The sequence below is a fragment of the Poromitra crassiceps genome, assembly GCF_964638095.1.
Source record: "Poromitra crassiceps genome assembly, chromosome: 2".
Lineage (NCBI taxonomy): Eukaryota > Metazoa > Chordata > Actinopteri > Beryciformes > Melamphaidae > Poromitra > Poromitra crassiceps.
This window is the reverse complement of record NC_139624.1, coordinates 44,853,660-44,874,792: the sequence shown is the minus strand read 5'-3', so window position 1 is coordinate 44,874,792 and position 21,133 is coordinate 44,853,660. Positions and strand designations below refer to the sequence as shown.

Sequence of the window (21,133 nt, the reverse complement as noted above, 5' to 3'; positions counted from 1 at the left end):
GGCATCTAGCAATGACCTGATTGGTCACTCACACCTGACCGGAGGCAGGTAGTAATGACCTGATTGGTCACACCTGACTGGAGACAGGTAGTAACGACCTGATTGGTCACATCTGATCTCAGTTAATTAACAGGCTGTCTGGCTCCTCTGCTGCATGAAGTATTTCAATGTTTGTCTGGAGTTACTTACTTCTACAAATAATAAATAATGTTTACATGATCAGGTAAATTAGTTGTGGAGCTCTTAGTTGTGGTTGCAGTGGTTTCAATTATCCTCCCATTACATTTGAAATAAATTGCACATCAACTTCTGAAAGCTGCACTCTCTCTCTCTCTCTCTCTCTCTCTCTCTCTCTCTCTCTCTCTCTCTCTCTCTCTCTAAATCTCATATTGTATTTTGAGCTTACTTTGTAGCACAAGTATGCAGAAAGGCATGGACATTAACACTAGTTAGATTCAGAAACGCTTTATTGATCCCTGAGGGTAAAATGAGTCATGCTACAGTTGCTCGCACTCAGGGAGGGAAAAATATAAACATCAAACATATAAGAGGCATAGGAATATACCATAAGACAATGAAATAGAAGTTACTTAACCAGATCAAACATGAAATAGCAAATAATATAATTATTTTAATGATCCCAAACACCATTTCACTGAGCAGATATACTCTGCAACTCATTAGCACAGTATTCATACGGTATATGAATTGGCTTTACTTAGACTACACCACTTTACACCCACATACCTTGGTGGCGCCCCCTGTTGAAACCCAATCACCCCTACTATTCTGTGCTTGGATTTTGTTTTTGGCAGCAAGAAGAGAAGTTTTGGATAATATAATAAACTCAAATTAAGTTTAGTGGACTAGCCTACGTTTAATGTACATTTGAGGACAGAAGAGGATAGACAAAGATACTCTAAAGACTATTTTCTTAGCTCTTACAATGTCAGGCCTTATTACAGTTTTCTCTATAGATTTATATTCATCCCAACTAATGCCCATGCTTTCAAAAACAACAACAGCAATTTTACACAACAGTTCCACTCCATTGCATGCTGCTTTTTTGTTTCTTTTTTCTCTTCTTTTATTTTATTTTTCAGATAAAACTGAACTTAAAACTACACATATTTATTAGGTCATATATGCTGCGTGTCTTATTCATCCTGGAATAGCCTAATTGGTAAAACACTCCCACAAGCCTTTTCTATAATCTGATTTGATTCTATTTGCTTTTTTTTGTCCCTGATTTGTTGATGGAATTATTTATTTTACAGCATGGCAAAAACACCGGTTTCACTTTTTTCTTTAATAATATGTCATATTATACAGTTTCACATATACTGTAAAAGGTTTGTTGATTTGTTCACACTAATAAAAGCTGCAAATGTATCAGTGTGCCCCAGTCCCCCCTTTGTTTCCCGGAAGTTTGTCCATTTACATCTGTGTAACACAGAGCACTGATAAAGATGATCAACCACAACTTGCTTCAAAATAAACCACAAACAAGTTTTGCTGTTACAAGCAATGACTTTATGACATTATAAACCATCCCACTTGGCAGCAGAGATTGGAAAAGTTCCTTTTGAAAACCAGGCCTGTGCACACTCTCACGGCTGCACCGCCCACACGTGGAAACCGTGCATGTGACTTGGGGAAGTTTAAGGAAGGACGACTTGTCCTGCATTAGCGGGCCGGGCATCACAGAGGTTGGGACCGGCTGTCATGAGTCTGGGCTACTGGACGGATCAGCCCACAGGCCGCACACACAGAGAGGCTTTTGTCTGATGAATCTCGGCACCAAACTGGCCAAATTAAAGTCACAAGTATAGGCACAGTCTGTGGCTGAAGCTTTTGGCTTCAGGCTCAGAGGAGAGCTAGGTTCTCTATCTCATGAGTAGGACACAATTCAAGTGGAAGCATGATCTGAGCGACGGGGTCTGTGAAAAGAGAAGTGTTGTGTTTTCTGTCTCAATATGGAGAGCTGTCACTGTTATCTGCTGCTGTGCACACTGACTTTAGCGCCGGCCTTTGGGGAGGCCATGGGAAATGATGATGGCATCAACCTTGTCAGCTTCCTGAGAAGTATCTCGCCCGGGCCGCTGGTGAGAGACGAGCCCTTCATCATCAACAGAGAGGTCAAGTCCCTCCAGCAGCAGAGGCGGCACCCAAAGGTGCTCTCTGCCGCAGGGAAAACCGACTACCAGCCAGGAAGTCGGGGTGCAGAGGGCATCCCGCACCCCGGTCCTGTGGTGCTAACCAAGGACGGCTTGATCAAGGGGATTACTGTGGATAAGGCCCATATCTTCTATGGGATCCCGTATGCCGACCCGCCTGTCGGGGCATACCGCTGGAAGCCGCCCCGACCCTTGAGTCCATGGCCCGGGGTTCATGACGCCTCCTTCCCCCGGGCGGCGTGCATGCAGGGCTGCAGCGGACCCATTTCGGATGAATGCCCCAGAAAGGTAAGCAACAATATACAGTATGCTACAGTGTTGCAACTTTTCAATTATCTATCTGCTTTAGCATTTATAGCAGTGGTGCCCAATTTGGGGCCCGACGTGCCCGATTATTCAGTCCGCACCTGAATGGAGATGTCGGGACTCTTCTATCTACGATTAACGTTAATTTTGTGCAGCTGGTATTCTCTCTCCCCGACTCTATCACATGGGTGTGAGGCATTGCTATCTGAGGATTGATTGCTCCTGATTGGTTGGCTGAATCACTTGGTTGGGGGGTGAGCTCTGATATTTGATCCCTTCCCAGCAGTGTTGGGCAAGTTACTTTCAAAATGTAATATACTACATATTACTAGTTACTTTCATTTGAAAGTAATAAGTTACTTTACAATATTACTTTCTGTGTAGAGTAACTTGTTACTTATTACACTACTTTTGCATTACTTTGACCAAAACAACAGCAGCAGCAGAATGACATTGCCGCCCCGGAACCATCCCCAAAAATCATTTCAACCGCCTTGAAGTCAGTGTAAACAATCCAAAATTCTAAATGTTATGTTTTTCCTTTGTTATTGTCATCTATAGTGGTTATTTGCATAAAAACACACAGTTTGATTAGGAAATAATTGTATCTTTTTTAAATATGTCCTTTGATTTGATCAAATGTAACTCAATTTGTAACTTGAGTTACTTGACAAAGTAACTGGTATCATATTACTGAAAGCCTATAAGTAATAAGTTATATTACTGAGTTACTGCTAAAAGTAATATATTACATGTAATATGTTACTTTTGTAATGAGTTACCCCCAACACTGCTTCCCAGTCACCAGTCACCAGCTCAGCAAGATGGACAGATCATCATCACGGCAGTGGCACACTGACAAAAAAAGTTTAGGATGGAGTGGCAAGACGAGTATATTTTTTCCCGAAGTAAATTCAACAGCGGTTTGTCTCATTTACAGACAGAGTGGCTGTTTTGAAAGAGTACAATATACGTCGCCACTACGAAACTGATTTTCAAAGTACCTTGAGGATTTTTCAAGTTGTGAATTCAGTCAAATTTTTCTCTTGATTACAAAGGTGGAAAATACAACTGTTTTTAACTGGGTGTTTACTGATTAAATGTTTAAGCTCCCCACAAATGCAGATGTTTTTTTAAATATATATAACCAATTGCAAATTATTACAATTACCAAACGGATAAAAAGTAGATTATTATATTGAAATGTTATTTTAGATTTAGAATGTTAATTTTCTGTAAAACACCAAACATTTTAATGTAATTCCACAACGTTTATTTTTGGCCCTCGACCCTCCACCCAGATTGAGTTTTGGCCCTTCATGGGAAATAATTTGGGCACCCCTGATTTATAGCATTTATAGCTACTTTGCATTTTTGCATTGGGAGGTATCTGGCCTGGCACAGAGCAACTTACAATGTGCTTAAAGGAGAACAATACTGTAGTAGCTAAAGGAAGTAGTGTCCTGGAAATACAGTTCTACGGTACAAACATTTCTCAGAGACAGCTAGCTGCTGTGGAGACAGAAATCTTGTTGGTTGATTCAGAAAAAAACGTTTTTAATAATAATATAATAATAATAATGTGACGTTTCGAGCCGGAGCTCTTCCTCAGACGCTTTCTGACACAAAACAGAGAGTCGCCATCTAAATACCCTTACATTGCAGACCTGACATAATGCACTGGGTAACACGTATTAACACGTAATGTTCACAATCTAGTAGGCTACATTTTTAAATACATAGACTATATAAAACATGTGGACATACTGTATGTGAAGCACACACAAAATATATGCTTGACATTATGATTAGAGAAAGTACAAGAATAGAGACAATACATGTACCCCAAATAGTTCATACTTCCATAAAGGACACAGGCTAAAGAGCTGTCATATAGTAGGCTACTAGCTATTGGAGGCGCCTCTGTCTATTTACAAGATTTCTTTAAATTTAGTTCACACAGAAACAGATCTACACACAAAGCCTACAGCATAGGTCTACTATCAAATTCTTCGTTGAGGCCCCTGGGGGCCAGAGTGCCCAAGGTATGTTTGTTTGTTTATTTATTTATTTATTTATTTATTTATTTATTTATTTATTTATTTATTTATTTAGATCCAGCACCCAGCCTAGTGTCTTTTGGATGTGCATGTATTTTGTCCTAGTTTAAAGATGAAATTCAGGTCAAAGGATAAAAAAATATATAAAGTGGCAATGACACCCCCCCTTGCCCATTCATTCATGAACATTCATGTTCTTGGAAGGTCAGCAGCTACTATTAACCACTAGCTATAGGCTAGTATGTCTAGTTTGAACTAGATTTTTTTTTAATCAGTTTCCTCCTCTCTTTTAGATAGTAATTTATTCAGATATTACTTATTTAGATAGACCTGAGAGACTGAAGTGGGGGGTGTTGGATGATGGGAGCGACTTGGTGAGGATCGTTAAAATCTTTCTTATCCTATGTTTTGAAGGAAAATATGTTATCTGGGGTGTTTCAAAAGTGCTGCTCAATAAACACAAATTAGCAAAAAGAAAAAGTCTTGGTGTTGGTTCACAAGGCTACAGAGAGGTCGAGTGGGTTAATTGACCATGGATTTAGCACTATTTCTTCTCAGAAATGAGAGTGGAGATGTGGGATTCATGGATGAGAGGAACGTTGCCCTCATGCTGTATTCACCTTATTCTTTGCCCATACAAGGATGCTTCTGCATGACGTCATTTCATAATCGTCTTTCCGGTTTTAAACACGGAAGTACACCTACCGCAGTCATTTAGACTTGCCAGAAAGCCGTTTTCAAGCTAAAAAAAACCCCAAACTGTTTTAAAGTTTTAATATTTGTCGGGTGAGAACGTAACATATATGTGACCAGTTTATCAGAATAACGCCTATTCAGGGCCGCTGGAAGTCACTTTAAGCAGGGGGTGCTGAGAGGGAGGGACTCTCGGTGGGGCCCGCAAGAACCCTGCCGAAAAAAAAATTTACGTTTTTTTTTTACATTTTTGTGCCATATTTAGAGGAATATCTCATTTTAAATTAACATTAGGATACTGTTGTGATGTAATTATTCAGTATTTTCTCCTTTTCTCACTCATTCAGAGCAAAGAGGGAGATATATAGCATGATGATAATGCTCTATATCTCCCTATTTGCTCTGAATACACCAGTTAACATGACAGACTTAACACGATAGAAATATTATCAGCAAACTTAATGACTAGACTAATTATTCTGATCTGAATGGCATATATATATAAACATTGACTCCTCTCTTTGCTGTATAGTGGGAGGTGCATTTTTGAGTAGGCTATTAAAATAGCATGTCAAGTTCACATTTCTTTATTGCCAGATTAAACAATTCGTATTGGTTGTTGGTTGGTTTAACACAACATGTGCATGCGCGCTTCTTCTTCTCTAGCCTACAAGCATGTAACTTCCTTGATTGTTATTGTTGATAATTCTATTTAAATAGGCTACATTTTCATTTCCCGAAACATTCTTAAACAAGAAAGGAACATAGTGCACTGCAAAATATTTTTAATTACATTTGTAAAAAAAAAAAAAAAAAAAAAAAAATTGGGGCGGCAAAAAATCTAGGGGGTGCTGCAGCACCTGCAGCACCCCTACTTCCCGCTGCCCTGCGCCTATTGGAAATCTTTAACGAGCAGCGAGGACCGGGAGCGCTGACTGTGCTGACACCGGTCGGACTAGCTATCTGTCAAACCCTACTGTAGGCTACTGGCAGTGAGAAAACACTGTCGACATGCTTTTGTAACTAACGTTAAATGCCGACTGGGTACAGCTATCGGCTCCTCGCAGCAGTAACTTTATGAACATGTAACTGAAGTTGGCCGCAGTGTAGCTTAATTCTGAATGTTGCCAAACTTCATTCATACTGACGTTTTATTTTGAAAATGGCCGCCAACTAGCGCTGAACCAGAAGAACAAATACGTTGCGTCAAACGCGGAAGAGAGAAAAAGTGGGCGTGGTGAATAAGGTGAATAGGTCTCTCTCTTAACATAACACTTTAACTGAATGAAAATGTTAATTCCTTTTTCCTATATGTGTGTGGTGGCCTGCAAACACCCTTCACATGGTGAACATTTGACATTTTCAAAATACCTGCAAAACAAATTTTCAACCATAATTTGTCTCATTGCCAACAGCAGTGAAGAGTTCTCCAAGACCACCACAGATGTCTCATGTTCTCTCACTGCCCCATACAGGTTAGTGAGGACTGTCTGTACCTGAACATCTTCGTACCTCTGGATGTGAGCTTCAGCTCGCCGTTGAAGAGGCCGCTGCCCGTCATGGTGTGGATCCACGGCGGCGACTTCATCGCCGGCTCTGCCTCCAAACCGCTGTATGACGGACGCTTCATCAGCAACTTCACACACACTGTCGTCATCAACCTGGACTACCGGCTTGGTAAGAACATTGTGCTACTTTAAAGTGGTCCTATACCAGTGTAATAAAATGTATTAACCCATTGAATGGATTGTCATTACACACTGATGGCTTTAATCCAAAAGCAATTAATGTGTGTATTAGTCAATAGAAAAAGTACAAGTGTCACAGTAATGTTAATGTTACAATGACAGTGCACTAATCTGTATATTGACTCTTGCGGGGGGAAATTACTCTAATTACACAGTAATATTATCTTGTGTATTTCCCTTTTGAAAACACTATTCTACAGTAGCTGAGTCACAATACTTGGTATATATATAAAATCTATAGGCTACTTATAAGGGTGTATAACAACAATGGATCCACGCACACACACACACACACACACACACACACACACACACACACACATATATATATATATATACATATATACATATATATACAGTCATTATTGGTGTCTACAAAAACAACATTTTGATTGAATTATAGGCTACAATGTAACAATGAGAACAATTAGGCTACCATAACCTGAACATTTCTGAATTTAGTTAATTGATACACAAATTTCAAACCAACTCACTAAATTAATTTGAACCCAAGTAACTGCCAAAATAAGGAAGCATTCAAAGTAATTGAGGATGCATTATTATACCCCCCCCCCATGTGTGACTGTTTCTCTCTTGACATACAGTAATAGGTTTTATTTCGAAAATCTCCTGAATTCCTGCCCAGCTTGATCTGCTCTGTGCTGCTTGTGCAGTTCCATTATATTGGAGAAAAGGCAGACATCTTTACGGCCGATATCTCCAAAACTTGGCAACTCGCACCAAAATGATGTAGATGGATAAATAGGACTACAAGTAAGAGGGAAAATATTTTTATTTTTTATTTTGGGTGAACTGTCCCTTTAAGCTGTGTGTGCAGTAGGCAGGATGGATGACTGTTGCATTATGACTTGGTAAAGGCAACAGGCAGGGATCTCATGGAAGTCATTAGTGAATTAGTTAATGGTAGTATGTGGATTGTGTGTTGATTGGATTGTGTTCTCCGATCATGTCAATCCATTGATGCTTTCAGGTGCGTTTGGTTTCCTCGTGTCGGGCAAAAAGACCCAAACCTCAGCCACAGGGAATTATGGCATCCTGGACCAGCAGGCGGCACTGCTCTGGGTCCAACGCAACATTGCAATGTTTGGAGGTGACCCCAGCAAGGCAAGCATACACACACATGCACACACACACAGTCACACACACACGCATGCACGTTCACACACTATGGGGTGTTATTTGTGCCAGCTCAGAGCTGAGTGAGCAGTCTATCGTGTCGAAGTAACGTACGCGTGTGTACACACCCACACACACACACACACACATAGTCCTGATGCTGCGGCTGGTAATAAAACCTGCAGCTTATGGCTTTTATACAACCATTACAAACACATAATAATAATTAAAACAAGCCGTGAGTCTAATAACGGCATGGCTTCGATGCAGCAAAGTTTTGAAAATTTCTAATATCACATGATGCAGTGATGTCGATATCTAGAGCTGCCTGAGTTGCACCGGTCCTACTTATAGGCTGTGCAGGGGAAGCATTTATGAGATCACTGATGACATATGTTGCAATAGCCTACGTCTTGAGGCAGGAGGTCATCGTCATGACGTCTGAGAGGACTTCCTCAATATATAGAGTAGCCTATCATCTTTCCCCACTTATTTTCCCCATCTGTTAGGGTTTTGCTTTATGTTTATAAATCCTCGCAGACATTTAGTAGGGAAAACATACGTGGAGCGGTTGCTTGCCAATGGCAACTGTGTGTGTGTGTGTGTGTGTGTGTGTGTGTGTGTGTGTGTGTGTGTGTGTGTGTGTGTGTGTGTGTGTGTGTGTGTGTGTGTGTGTGTGTGTGTCAGTCAAGGTCAAGACACGGGAGACATATATTGACCAATCAGATTGCTTGGAGCTACCACCAATAAGAAGTGAAATCAGAGTGAAATCATGGACTCAGCCTTAGATCCTCTCGTCTCTCGTCTCTTTGGCTGCTAAACCGTTTACTCACCTGACCCTACAGGATGTCTGGGTATAGAGAGCCAGAGCCAAAGTCACACCCCTTCTGGTCGGGCCCTACATGAACCAGTGGCGGAAAAATTATGAGTGGCGTTGAACGGCGAGAGACAATTTTTTTGATCCTGTTTGATTTGTTCCACGAAGCACTCTTTAAGGTTTGTTGTCAATTTAAAAGACAACTTTGCAAGTCAAGAAAGTCGCATTTTGTCATAAAAGTGTTTTACTACAAGTTGTAAATTAATTAGAAAGACTCCACACAACCAGTCGCGTACTGTAAGTGACGTCATAACTTTCTCTCCCTCCAGGAAATGTCTGTGTTGGCGTGACGTATATAGTGCGAGACGAGAGATGCAGTCGATTGAGCGGTTCCATACATAGGCAGAGTTTGACTTTTAGCTTTGGGGGAGCCACTTCTGCAGGAGTCAGACGAGGAGTCAAAAATTTGGCCATTTTACATTTGAAATTTTGCCCGTTTGAAGCCAGATTTAGAGGTGTAGCGACTACTATCAAAAGAGTCCACTACAGAGGCTGAGTAGGCTCTTACCATGACGCGTTCAAATAAATCCATGTTTGAGTTCAGATACGTTTTAGACAGTTTATTAAATGAAAGAATAACAGGCAAAGTCCTGAGATAATAAAGCAAGTACTTAAACGACAACGGTGAACAGAAAATATCTGAGCCAAACTCACCCTCTAACCTCAAACCAGACGCCATACTGCTGAACAGGTAAGTACTGAATGAATGAATGAACCACACCCCGTGTCAACATGAAACCACACCCCCTGTGCGAATTGACCAATTACAAGTGACAATGGTTATCAATGAACGTATGCAGCTTAAACATTACGTTATGTCAAACAAAATAAACAACATAGGCAATATAGATCTTATGGCTCCTACAAGAGCAATATCTAATTTTAAGGCTGGCATCATCATGGTCTCTCTCTAATTATTGTTTAATAAGTATAAGAATGGAAATATAAGAAATATTAGAATATGAGTAGAATTACAGAACATTAATACTCAGAGAGAGAAAATAGGTTAAAAGCAACAGTGAAAAGGTGGGTTTTGAAGGCTTTTTTTGAAAGATGACATAATGAGTATGAAAGACAATGAGTTTTGGCCTGTCACATGACTGGGGAGGGCATTCCAGAGGGAGGGGGCGGCTGCAGCAAGGCCCTGTCAGAGGCCCCCCTGTCACAGCTGTAGCAAAGAGATACCTGTGATGCTTGTCAAAGTGGATATAAATTGTATGATCATATTCAGCCAGACAGTGAGATGGAGATTTACAATGGTGAGCATTTATTATTTTTTTATTTTTTTTACTACTGGGGGGGGGGGGGCATGCCCATTAACTCCACCCATGGTTCCATACAAAGCTACGCGTTACGTTTGAGTTTTACATCAAACTGTGACTTTCTCGACTTGCAAAGTTATCTTTTAAATCGGCAAAACATTGCCTGTTTGTGTAGCCTACTTCATGGCGCAATTCAAACGGGATCGAAAAATTATTGACTTTGGCCGTTCGCCGCCACTCATATTTTGTCAGAGACGTTGGTTCGTATGTTGAAGCAGGAAGTGGACGTGACTTTGGCTCTCTATTGACATTCAGTTTTCAGACTCCCCCCCTCCCCCATGTGTTTTCCCACCAGGTCACAATATTTGGGGAGAGTGCGGGGGCCCAGTCAGTGAGTCTCCATCTGATGATCCAGAGCAGCAAACCTCTGTTCAGACAGGCTGTCTTCCAGAGCCTGCCCTTCTCCATCCCACTCAAGACCAGGTGAGCAGTGTTGGGGGTAACGCATGACAAAAGTAACTTATTCCCACTGGGATTTCACTAATATTATACCAGTTAGTTTGTCAAGTAACACAAGTTACAAATTCACTTACTTAAAAAAAATCAAAACACACATTCAAATAAAGATACAATCAGGTCCTAATCAAATTGTATGTTTTTATGCAAATAACCATTACAGACGACAATAACAAAGGAAAAGGATAACATTTAGAATTTTGGACGGTTTACAGTTTACACTGACTTCAAGACTGTTGAAATTCTTTTTTGGGATGGTTCCGGGCCAGTGATGTCATTCTGCTACTGGTGTTATTTTGGTGAAGTGTAATAAGTAACGGGTTACTCTACACCAGGGGTGAGCAACTGGCGGCCCACAGGCTGCATGTGGCCCGCGAGCGCCCCCTGTGTGTCCCCCGCTGGAATTGCAAAAAATTAAAATTAAAATTACAGTGCACCTGAACGCAACATGCAAGATACCCGCTGAATAAGTGTCCAAATGTTTATGTCATTCTGGCCAATACTAGCTAGTGGAAATTCTAATTGGCTGGTAACTTAAAATATAGCAGCCATATTGGCAGGTGGTCAAAAAAGTTTATTTCAAGCCCTGCAGGAAGAGCAGAACATAGGAGTGAATGAGAAAAAGATCAAATATTGGTGGTTAAGACTGAATAATGAGATCACAACTGTTAATTTGAAATGAGTTATTCCTCTAAACCTGCCTTCAAATCCCCCAAATCTTTCCCCAAATCCCCCAGCCCTCAGCAAAATCTGGCCCTCTGGTGGCGAGAATTTTTTTTTGTGGCCCTCTCTATCATCAAAGTTGCCCTTCCCTGCTCTACACAGACAGTAATATTGTAAAGTAACATATTACTTTCAAATGAAAGTAACTAGTAATATGTAGTACATTACATTTTGAAAGTAAGTTGCCTAACACTGCAGGTGAGGAACCGGCTTGTGTCTTGAGCTGGTTTATACATAAACCCTGCTAAACCAGGGACACTCTTCACCAAGTCCACTGACGAGCAGGGTAGGAATTTCTTCATTTTAGGGGCAAGGCCATTTGGCCTTCGGCCTCACAAATTTTTAGGGCACAAGGCCACATGCCAGGGCCCAAAGGCAATTGTTCTATTGACATCATGAAGAGCGATTTCTCTGACATGTGTGTTGAAATGAATCAATTAACATCCTTTGCATAGGGCAGGTTACATTTAACTGAGACCACTGGCGCTTTTAAAGCAATTAACTGACAGTAGCAGGGCACTGCCAAGGTGGCCTTAGGGATCTCAGTGCACCACAGCCAGAGGGAGGGGCAACGGAGGCCATGACTCCATGTAATTCCCACTCTGCTGACGAGGTGAGTCCAGGTAAAAGCCAATATCCTTGATTGATTTCCATGATTAAATCTATACCGGCCGTAAAGTAGAATGGAGATAAGATAAGAGAAGCAGATGAGTTGGAGCAGGATTTTTAAACTTTGAGACAAATAAGATATGAATTGTGCGAAAGGGCCTGCAACTCAACATCAGGATAGTCTCGCTGGCCAGCCTCCCCTCCCTTCCATGAGAGGAGTCTGGCTGCACGGAAACAGGCTACTGGGATAAGACTTTCCCTGCTCTACAGCTGCTCCCCATTAGAGCGACTGTTTCAGTCCGCCCGCTCCCCGCTTATTACAAACTCTGTCATTGGCTCCGACCATGTCAATCAGAGCGGCTTCCGCTCCCTCCTCCCTGTGTGTCACTAAATAGTGCCCTGCAGGGTGGAAATTTCGTCATTTTAGGAGCAAGGTCATCTGCCCTTCGGCATGACATATTCTTTTAGGGCACAAGGCCACATGCCAGGGCACAAAGGCAATTTTTCTGAAATGTGTGTTAAAATGATTCAATGACACATCCTTTGCATAGGGCAGGCTACATTAAACTGAGACCACTGATGCTTTTAAAGCAACTGACAGTAGCAGGCTGGTAGCAGGGCACTGCCAAGGTGGCCTTAGGGATCTCAGGGCATCACGGGCAGAGGGAGGGGCAACACAGGCCATGGCCTCATGGCCTCCGTGTAATTCCCACCCTGGTGCCCTGCCGCCTCAGTGAAAACAACGCAAACTAGTTAGCAAGCTAACGGCAGAAACCTACATGCTAGCTCGAAAATGGCAAGTTGGATTGTTGGGAAACTATTTTCCAAGGGCACTGCCACTAAGCGCCGCCAATCGCAATTCCACAATGGAGACCTGCACCGCCAGACTCCTCTCACGGAAGGGAGGAGAGGCTGGCCAGCGAGACTAACATCAGGTGTAGTAAATTCAGTGTATTTTTGTCTCATTTCTCCCCACAAAATAGCACTTTCTTAACTCACATAATTCTAATCATACTTTAACTAATAAAGTAATTTCAGTTTTTTCTAAATTGAAAAGACGCTTTCAAAGATGTGACTGTCACAAGCATGGACATGGATTAGAAATTAATCGTTCTTTTCTTCAGACTTTTTTTTGCAATGGAACAGCTTTATCCATTCCCACTCCATTTCCTTCAGCCCTACTGTCATCAAACCTCGCAGAGATATTGCTTAAAGATTAGATGAAGCTGGTCCCTCTCTCTCTCACCCTCTCACATCCTGTCTCCCTCTCTCCCTCTCTCAAATCCTCTCTTCCCCCTTCTCTCTCAGACATGACGCCCTGAAGCTGGGGAAGGACTTTTCCAAACTGGCCAACTGCTCTGTGAGCGACATTGTGTGCCTACTGTCCCTCTCTCCCCAGGCCGTCCTGGCTGCCCAGATGAGATCGAGTAAGAACCACCAAACACCAGCCAACACAAGCTGAGCACAGAGCCACACCGTGGGCCCCTCATATCTGCTTATATAAGACCACAATATACAGAACATCAAGGCAAAACACAATTCTTATCCTGAGCAGGAGAGGATTTGAATAAAAAATTAAAGTAAAACTGAATAATATGGGACTTTTAATGGAGCAATAAGTGTGGATTTTACTGCATAAAATTACCATAATGTATCTGATAGGGTTGTTGATGAATACATAATGACTCATACATTTACAATTACTGACATACCAATAAACAAGAATGGTGGACAAGACATTGCAGCTAAAAAGCCAAGCCAAGCCAATTAACCAAATGACAAAGCAGCTAGCTAGCTCTTGATGTTTCTATTGTGAAAATGTGACTTGACTATTTGTATCAAGGAGAACAGTTCTATCAATGTTGTTGTAATTCCTACTCGTCACCAATAGAAGTCAGTAAAGACCATCGATTACTTAATGGCCCTTTGAACTGTACACATTCTAAATTGTGAGTTAGTTGCACTTTCTCCATCCTCTTTTACATCCATCCATCCATCCTTCCTTCCTCAGGTTCCAAGATTGTGAATCCGTTCAGGTTCCTGGAGGTTTTTGAGACTTGGGGTCCATACATCGATGGGGAGTTGATCAAGGAGCAGGCGGTCACTGCCTTCCAGAAGGGCCACTGGCAGAAGGAGAAACCAGTGCTGCTCGGTAAGAGAGTAGAGAAACCAAACCAGTGCAGAAATGGGACAATCTGTTTATCTCAAAAGTCAATACGTGATATGGAGTGAATTATGTGCAGAATTATGTTGATTTCTGAGACACGGCTCTTTCTAGAGATGGCTTTGGGTCACTAAACAACAATTTTAAAATGTCATTACAACGTGACAATAATATAATTTTGATGGAGAGCTTGTGAAACTGTCATGGGCTGGGCTCGAACCTAGAACGACATGTTTGCAGGGCTCACGCCTTTGATTGCTAAGCCGTTACTTTACCATTGATACTTTATGTACTTGATGATTCCATTTTTCTCACAGCGTTCCAATCCTGCTGTCTGTTGTTTTCTGTCCTCCAGGTACGACCTCAGAGGAAGGGGTGATCTTTGTTTACGGCGTCTTCACCAAACCAGTGTCAGCGCTGGAGTGCACAGTCTATACCACAGCCATCTTCAAACAGCACGCCCTGCGCGTCCTGCACAAGTACCTGCCGCTCTACCAGGACGCCGACCGCCGGGACATGCTGGCTCAGGTAAGAAGACCTGGAACCAACTCAGATTTTCAGTTTCGATATTTAGAACACGCCTCAACTCATCCACCTCCGATTTGTAGCACCTACCTGGGTGATGCAGCAGGGTCCACCCGCTATGCCGACCACCCGCAGTGCTGACAGCCCGCAATGCCAACGTTGGGTTTAGGCGTGGGGGGGTGGGAGAGGTTAGGTTTAGGGTTAGGGTCTGGGGGAGGTTATAGGTTTAGGCGTGGGGGGGGGGTGGGTGGGAGAGGTTAGGTTGAGGGTTAGGGTCTGGGGGAGGTTATAGGTTTAGGCGTGGGGGGTGGGAGAGGTTAGGTTTAGGCGTGGGGGCTGGGAGAGGTTAGCTCCAGCCGGTGATGTGCCAAAAAGTGATTAGCTGCCAGAAACTGATTTCGCGCCGTGGGACACGGCGATGTCCGTGGACACACGCCGCCTCGCTCAGCTGGTTCTGTTTGTGGGCTATATGGGCATTGCGGGCTGTCAGCACATAGACGGGGCACCGATGCAGAACGGCAGCCAGTTTGCGCCATAACGATCACCAAACATCAGCTATCACGGTGGAGAGTTGAGGACTGAAAGGGCATTACTGCCTTTCAGAGGCTCTAGTGGGCTCATTTTTAAAGCTATAGTGAAGAACTTATATCATATGAAAATAGAGAGCCGCAGGAACGAGTCCGGAAATCATCGATGCTAACACTCCTGGTTCTTCACTGTTTTCGCCTATGGGATTTTTGAATGGGTTTTTGGCGCCATGCTTCTAATAAGGTCTCTGGGCAACGCAAGCTTAATCAAACGCGAACCAGTGTTTAGTAATATCATCTTCACACATGAGGACCACTTTCATGAGTTTTTAAGCTTTTACGTGCCGTTAAAAGGGCGGCTAGCTGGCAAACGGCTAAATGAGACTACACTGTTGAGTCGACGGGGATATATACGTCAATAACGTCATCACTTCAAAGGACGAACACGGAAATTCTCTTTCCCTCACCTGGTTCAGCCCGTTCAGCCCGGGGTAATCAGTGCACACATCAACAACAGTCCAGGTTGAGTGCTGACATGACGTGGAAGCCTACAGTGTGTAGTTCTGGATTAGCTTAGCTCGAGCTTTTTACTTCTAGGGCTCCCATTTACGCTACAAAACTCATGAAAGATTATCCAACTGAACTCTGGTTCGCGTTTGATTAAGCGTGCGTTGCCCAGAGACCTTATTTGAAGCATCGCGGCAAAAACCCATTCAAAAGTCCCATAGACAGAAACAGTGAAGAACCAGGAAGTCCGGGACTTCCGCGTTCTGACTACAAAAATACGTCATCCCTGCGGCTCTCTATTGAAGACTCTGCTTCTGTTAAGAGCCTGGACAGGAAGTCGTAACACAAACGGGTCAAGTGGGCGGGGCTACATAAGGTGAATACAGATAGGCTGATTTAATTGGCCCATGCACAGGGTCTTCATCAGGGCGTGATTGGAAAGATAACTCTCTTTCCAATCGCTCCCTGACGAAGTATATGACGCACAGGTAGGCAGGTAAGCATGTCATTACTTCAAGAGCTTTGTTTCAAAATAAGATATCCTGTTTACAAAATAGCTGTTTTGGAGAATGGAATCATTGTGTGTTTTCAAATATCGACTGATGAATTTCAACCTTTTGTTTAGATAAATAGATTTTAGAAAGTACATTTATTCAAACGCGTTGGTGCCGTGTTAAAACCTTGGGACTCCTGTTTGTTTTGACTTGAAAGTTTAACTGTTTCCCATGAAATATTTTCAAAACCAAATCCAAAACACATGGTTGTCAATCTGAAAATAGGGCTGTTTGTCTGAATTCAGTAAAGCAACGTTTTCACCTGACAGCAATAACAGGCCTTGCTTCACATCCCAGTATGTTGGAAGTCTACATTTCAAAGTCAAACGTGAGTCACGTTTAACATTTTATTTATTTAACCCTAACACAAAATATAGCCCTAACCTAAAAACCCAGTGCATTAAAAAGTGACGGTTAAAAAGTCATTGTTAAAAAGTGATGGTTAGAAATTGACACCAAGGGTGGTCACCAAACGGATACATTTGATGCCCACTTGTTGGCAATAATAGTAAAATAGAGATCTGCATACATGTATGATCTCTACCCCATCTGCCCGTGCGAGTGAAACAGTCACAGTGTTTCTGGGTCACTGAGCCGCAAAGCAATGACATCGTCTCACGCTCACTGCAGGCTGAAAAGTGAACATTGGCACGTCACACACACACACACACACACACACACACACACACACACACACACACACACACACACACACACACACACACACACACACACACACACACACACACACACACACACACACACACACACACACACACACACACAGTTTTACTCTCCAGCTCCTCAAAGCGCAGAGCCCATCTTCTGCCCATAGAGGGAGCTACTATTCCAGTTTCTCCCAAGGCTCATGGACTATAGAACTACAAGCAATTGTTCTCCTCAATCCATCATTTGTATGGGCTGTGCTTGCGGACCACCTGCTGGGGGGGGGGGGGGGGATTGTCTGTTTGAGATGCAGCCTCACTCCTCTGGCTGAGAGGAGGCTCCTCCGTCACCAACACCTACAGTGACATACAGGAATCACTGACACCTACAGTGACAGACAGGAGTCACCAACACCTACAGTGACAGACAGGAATCACTGACACCTACAGTGACAGACAGGAGTCACCAACACCTACAGTGACAGACAGGGGTCACCAACACCTACAGTGACAGACAGGAGTCACCAACACATACAGACAGGAGTCACCAACACAGGAGTGACCAACACCTACAGTGACAGACAAGAGTCACCAACACCTACAGTGACAGACAGGAGATACCAACACAGGAGTCACCAACACATACAGTAACAGACAGGAGTCACCAACACCTACAGTGACAGACAGGAGTCACCAACACCTACAGTGACAGACAGGAGTCACCAACACCTACAGTGACAGACAGGAGTCACCAACACATACAGTAACAGACAGGAGTCACCAACACCTACAGTGACAGACAGGAGTCACCAACACAGGAGTCACCAACACATACAGTAACAGACAGGAGTCACCAACACCAACAGTGACAGACAGGAGTCACCAACACCTACAGTAACAGGAGTCACCAACACCTACAGTAACAGACAGGAGTCACCAACACCTACAGTGACAGACAGGAGTCACCAACACCTACAGTGACAGACAGGAGTCACCAACACAGGAGTCACCAACACCTACAGTAACAGACAGGAATCACCAACACCTACAGTGACAGACAGGAGTCACCAACACCTACAGTGACAGACAGGAGTCACCAACACCTACAGTCACCAACACCTACAGTGACAGACAGGAGTCACCAACACATACAGTAACAGACAGGAGTCACCAACACATACAGTAACAGACAGGAGTCACCAACACCTACAGTAACAGACAGGAGTCACCAACAGTGACAGACAGGAGTCACCAACACATACAGTAACAGACAGGAGTCACCAACACCTACAGTGACAGACAGGAGTCACCAACACATACAGTAACAGACAGGAGTCACCAACACCTACAGTAACAGACAGGAGTCACCAACACCTACAGTGACAGACAGGAGTCACCAACACATACAGTAACAGCCACAGACAGGAGTCACCAACACATACAGTAACAGACAGGAGTCACTAACACCTACAGTGACAGACAGGAGTCACCAACACATACAGTAACAGACAGGAGTCACCAACACATACAGTAACAGACAGGAGTCACCAACACCTACAGTAACAGACAGGAGTCACCAACAGTGACAGCAGGAGTCACCAACACATACAGTAACAGACAGGAGTCACCAACACCTACAGTGACAGACAGGAGTCACCAACACATACCGTGACAGACAGGAGTCACCAACACCTACAGTAACAGACAGGAGTCACCAACACATACAGTAACAGACAAGAGTCACCAACACCTACAGTAACAGACAGGAGTCACCAACGCCTACAGTGACAGACAGGAGTCACCAACACCTACATGTGAGGGAGGGGCAACGGAGGCCTCCGTGTAATTCCCAGCCTGCTAAGCACACACACACACACACACAAGGGCGCGGGAAGCTGGGTGCGGTGGGTGCTGCAGCACTCCCTGGTGACAAGAGATGGAATTTTAGAAATTGTTGGATTTGGCTCGAGTACTGTGTTTCTGTGCATGAGTCTGTGCTGTGTAGTCAACGCAGTGGTTCTTGGGTAAAAATAGGATCCACACTATGAAGTTTTGTTTACTTAGCCTCACGTTGAAACTAGTGTTTACATATCTGTGTTTACTTTGTTCACGGAGTCGGAGACACGCTTTGTGAAGAGAAAGAGATACGAGATGACAAGACTGACAAAAAAAGAAAGAGAAGATGGGAGGAATAGCAGGTAGGCTATCACTGTCCCTGATTCCGGAGGGTAAATTGAGTAATGCTGCAGAGAAGAGAAGATACTGAATAATGACATCACAACAGTATAATCCTAATGTTAATTTAAAATTAAATATTCCTCTAAATATGGCTCTAAATATTCTTCGGCGCTGCCCTTCCTTACAGCACCCCTACTTAAAAGTAGTTCCAGCGCGGCTGCACACACACACACACACACACACAGTATCATCAGCAAAACCACACACACAAGCTCCTCCTCTCTGACGGTTCTTTACACACAACCAAAAGTTGTTCTGCCAGCTGCAGACCTGCATGACTGTCACGCTGTTTCTAAACACGCAGTGAACTCCTGACCATAACCACACCATAGTCAAATGGGCTGCATGTTTAGAACCATTTCTCCGTTGTGGGGGCGCTCCCATGACTGCGGATCATAGTCCATCCCAGGCCCTAGTCCAAGATCCGCATCGGCAAAGCGGCTCTAGTTTAGCAGGTCACAGCTGATGCCGTGGAGGGGCAGGCGGGTGGGGACGTTGATGACGTGCTAATCGAGCACATATTATAAACCATTAAATGTCCCCGTGCTATTTAATAATTTCATGAACAGACGTAGCTATGTGGCTGGATTATTTGGAAGAAAGCCAAATTGGTGAGTAAAGTAGCCTAAAGTAAGTTTATTTTCTTCCATCTGCCAGTTTGACAATGTAACAAGGAGATGATACTGTATTGCGCATTAGGCTATTGGGTGATAAGTGCCCGGTATTAACGTTCACGTATATTAATATTTCAATTAATTAAACGAGTAAGCCTAGGCTATATTTGCTTTGATCATCAGCCTGATGCAGCGGTGCTGCAGGTAGGAGAGATCAGATGAGAGAAGCCGCTCACACACTCCTCTCTCCACTGGGTTTCCATCCAACTTTTGATCGAATTTTCAGAAAGTTGGCAAAAGAAAATGCGGTAGGCTATTATGCACATTTCCACCCACTACCCTTATGCGTAATATCAGGAATGGTGAAGCGGAGGGGCAATTAATTGACGTGATTAAAACATCGCCAGACGCCAGTCAAACCCTCAAAAGAGGGAAATAGAGAGCCAAAGTGGAACGTCACTTCCTGCTTCAGCACTGTACCAGAGATTTTCATCCACCATTTCTTTTCCCATAGACATTTCGTAAAATGCTTTTAAAAATAGTTGTACTTGTTCAAACCAAACGGTTCAGATATATTTAGAAACGGGAGAGATCACATAACATTTCACTCTGACCAAACCGTAAAAAAATTCGGGATTAAAGACAAGATTTTTTTCGATGTTTTTTTTGTTTTGGTCTGAGTGAAATGTTCTATGGTCTCTCCCGATTCTAAATATAGCTGAACCGTTTGGTTTGACCAAGTAAAACTATTTTTATAAGCATTTTACAAAATGTCTATGGGAAAATAACAGGCGGATACTGTTTTGATTTGATTATCCTTTTTTGAATATGGGGCTATTTTAGACAAGATTCCTCCAGGAGCTACCAAAGATGATGTCCATCGCATATAGGGTGATATAGGGCAACTGTGCGCCATCGGCTCTCCAATTATAGTAGGGAGGGATAAGATCACAGTTGCTCAAGTGACCTCACTGATGACATCACAAATGTCCGAGTGACATCACAGTTGGGCAATTCACAGTTGGCCAACTGTGTTCCCGTGCAACTGTCCGCCTTCGTGCAAATCTGCACCTGTGCACCATCGGCTCATACTACATCACAGTTGCTCGAGTGACATCACTGATGACATCACAACTGCCCGAGTGACATTACAGTTGTGCAACTCACAGTTGGCCACTGTGTCCCCGTGTAACTGTGCGCCATTATGTAATGGTGCGTTCGTTTATATATT

General features: G+C 43.1%; 1 protein-coding gene across 1 annotated transcript in view; it reads left to right on the top strand.

Annotated features, from left to right (window-relative positions):
* Positions 1 to 1,976: 1,976 nt before the first annotated feature.
* Positions 1,977 to 21,133, top strand: part of LOC310797505 (cAMP-regulated D2 protein) — a gene marked incomplete at both ends in the record, with an annotated part of 31,845 nt that continues 12,688 nt past the window's right edge. The window contains 7 exons of the mRNA XM_083659891.1: positions 1,977 to 2,465; positions 6,712 to 6,913; positions 7,976 to 8,109; positions 10,616 to 10,743; positions 13,417 to 13,535; positions 14,120 to 14,260; positions 14,628 to 14,800. Of these exons, the coding sequence (XP_083516017.1) occupies positions 1,977 to 2,465; positions 6,712 to 6,913; positions 7,976 to 8,109; positions 10,616 to 10,743; positions 13,417 to 13,535; positions 14,120 to 14,260; positions 14,628 to 14,800 (1,386 nt within the window). The remainder of the gene's footprint in view (positions 2,466 to 6,711; positions 6,914 to 7,975; positions 8,110 to 10,615; positions 10,744 to 13,416; positions 13,536 to 14,119; positions 14,261 to 14,627; positions 14,801 to 21,133) is intronic.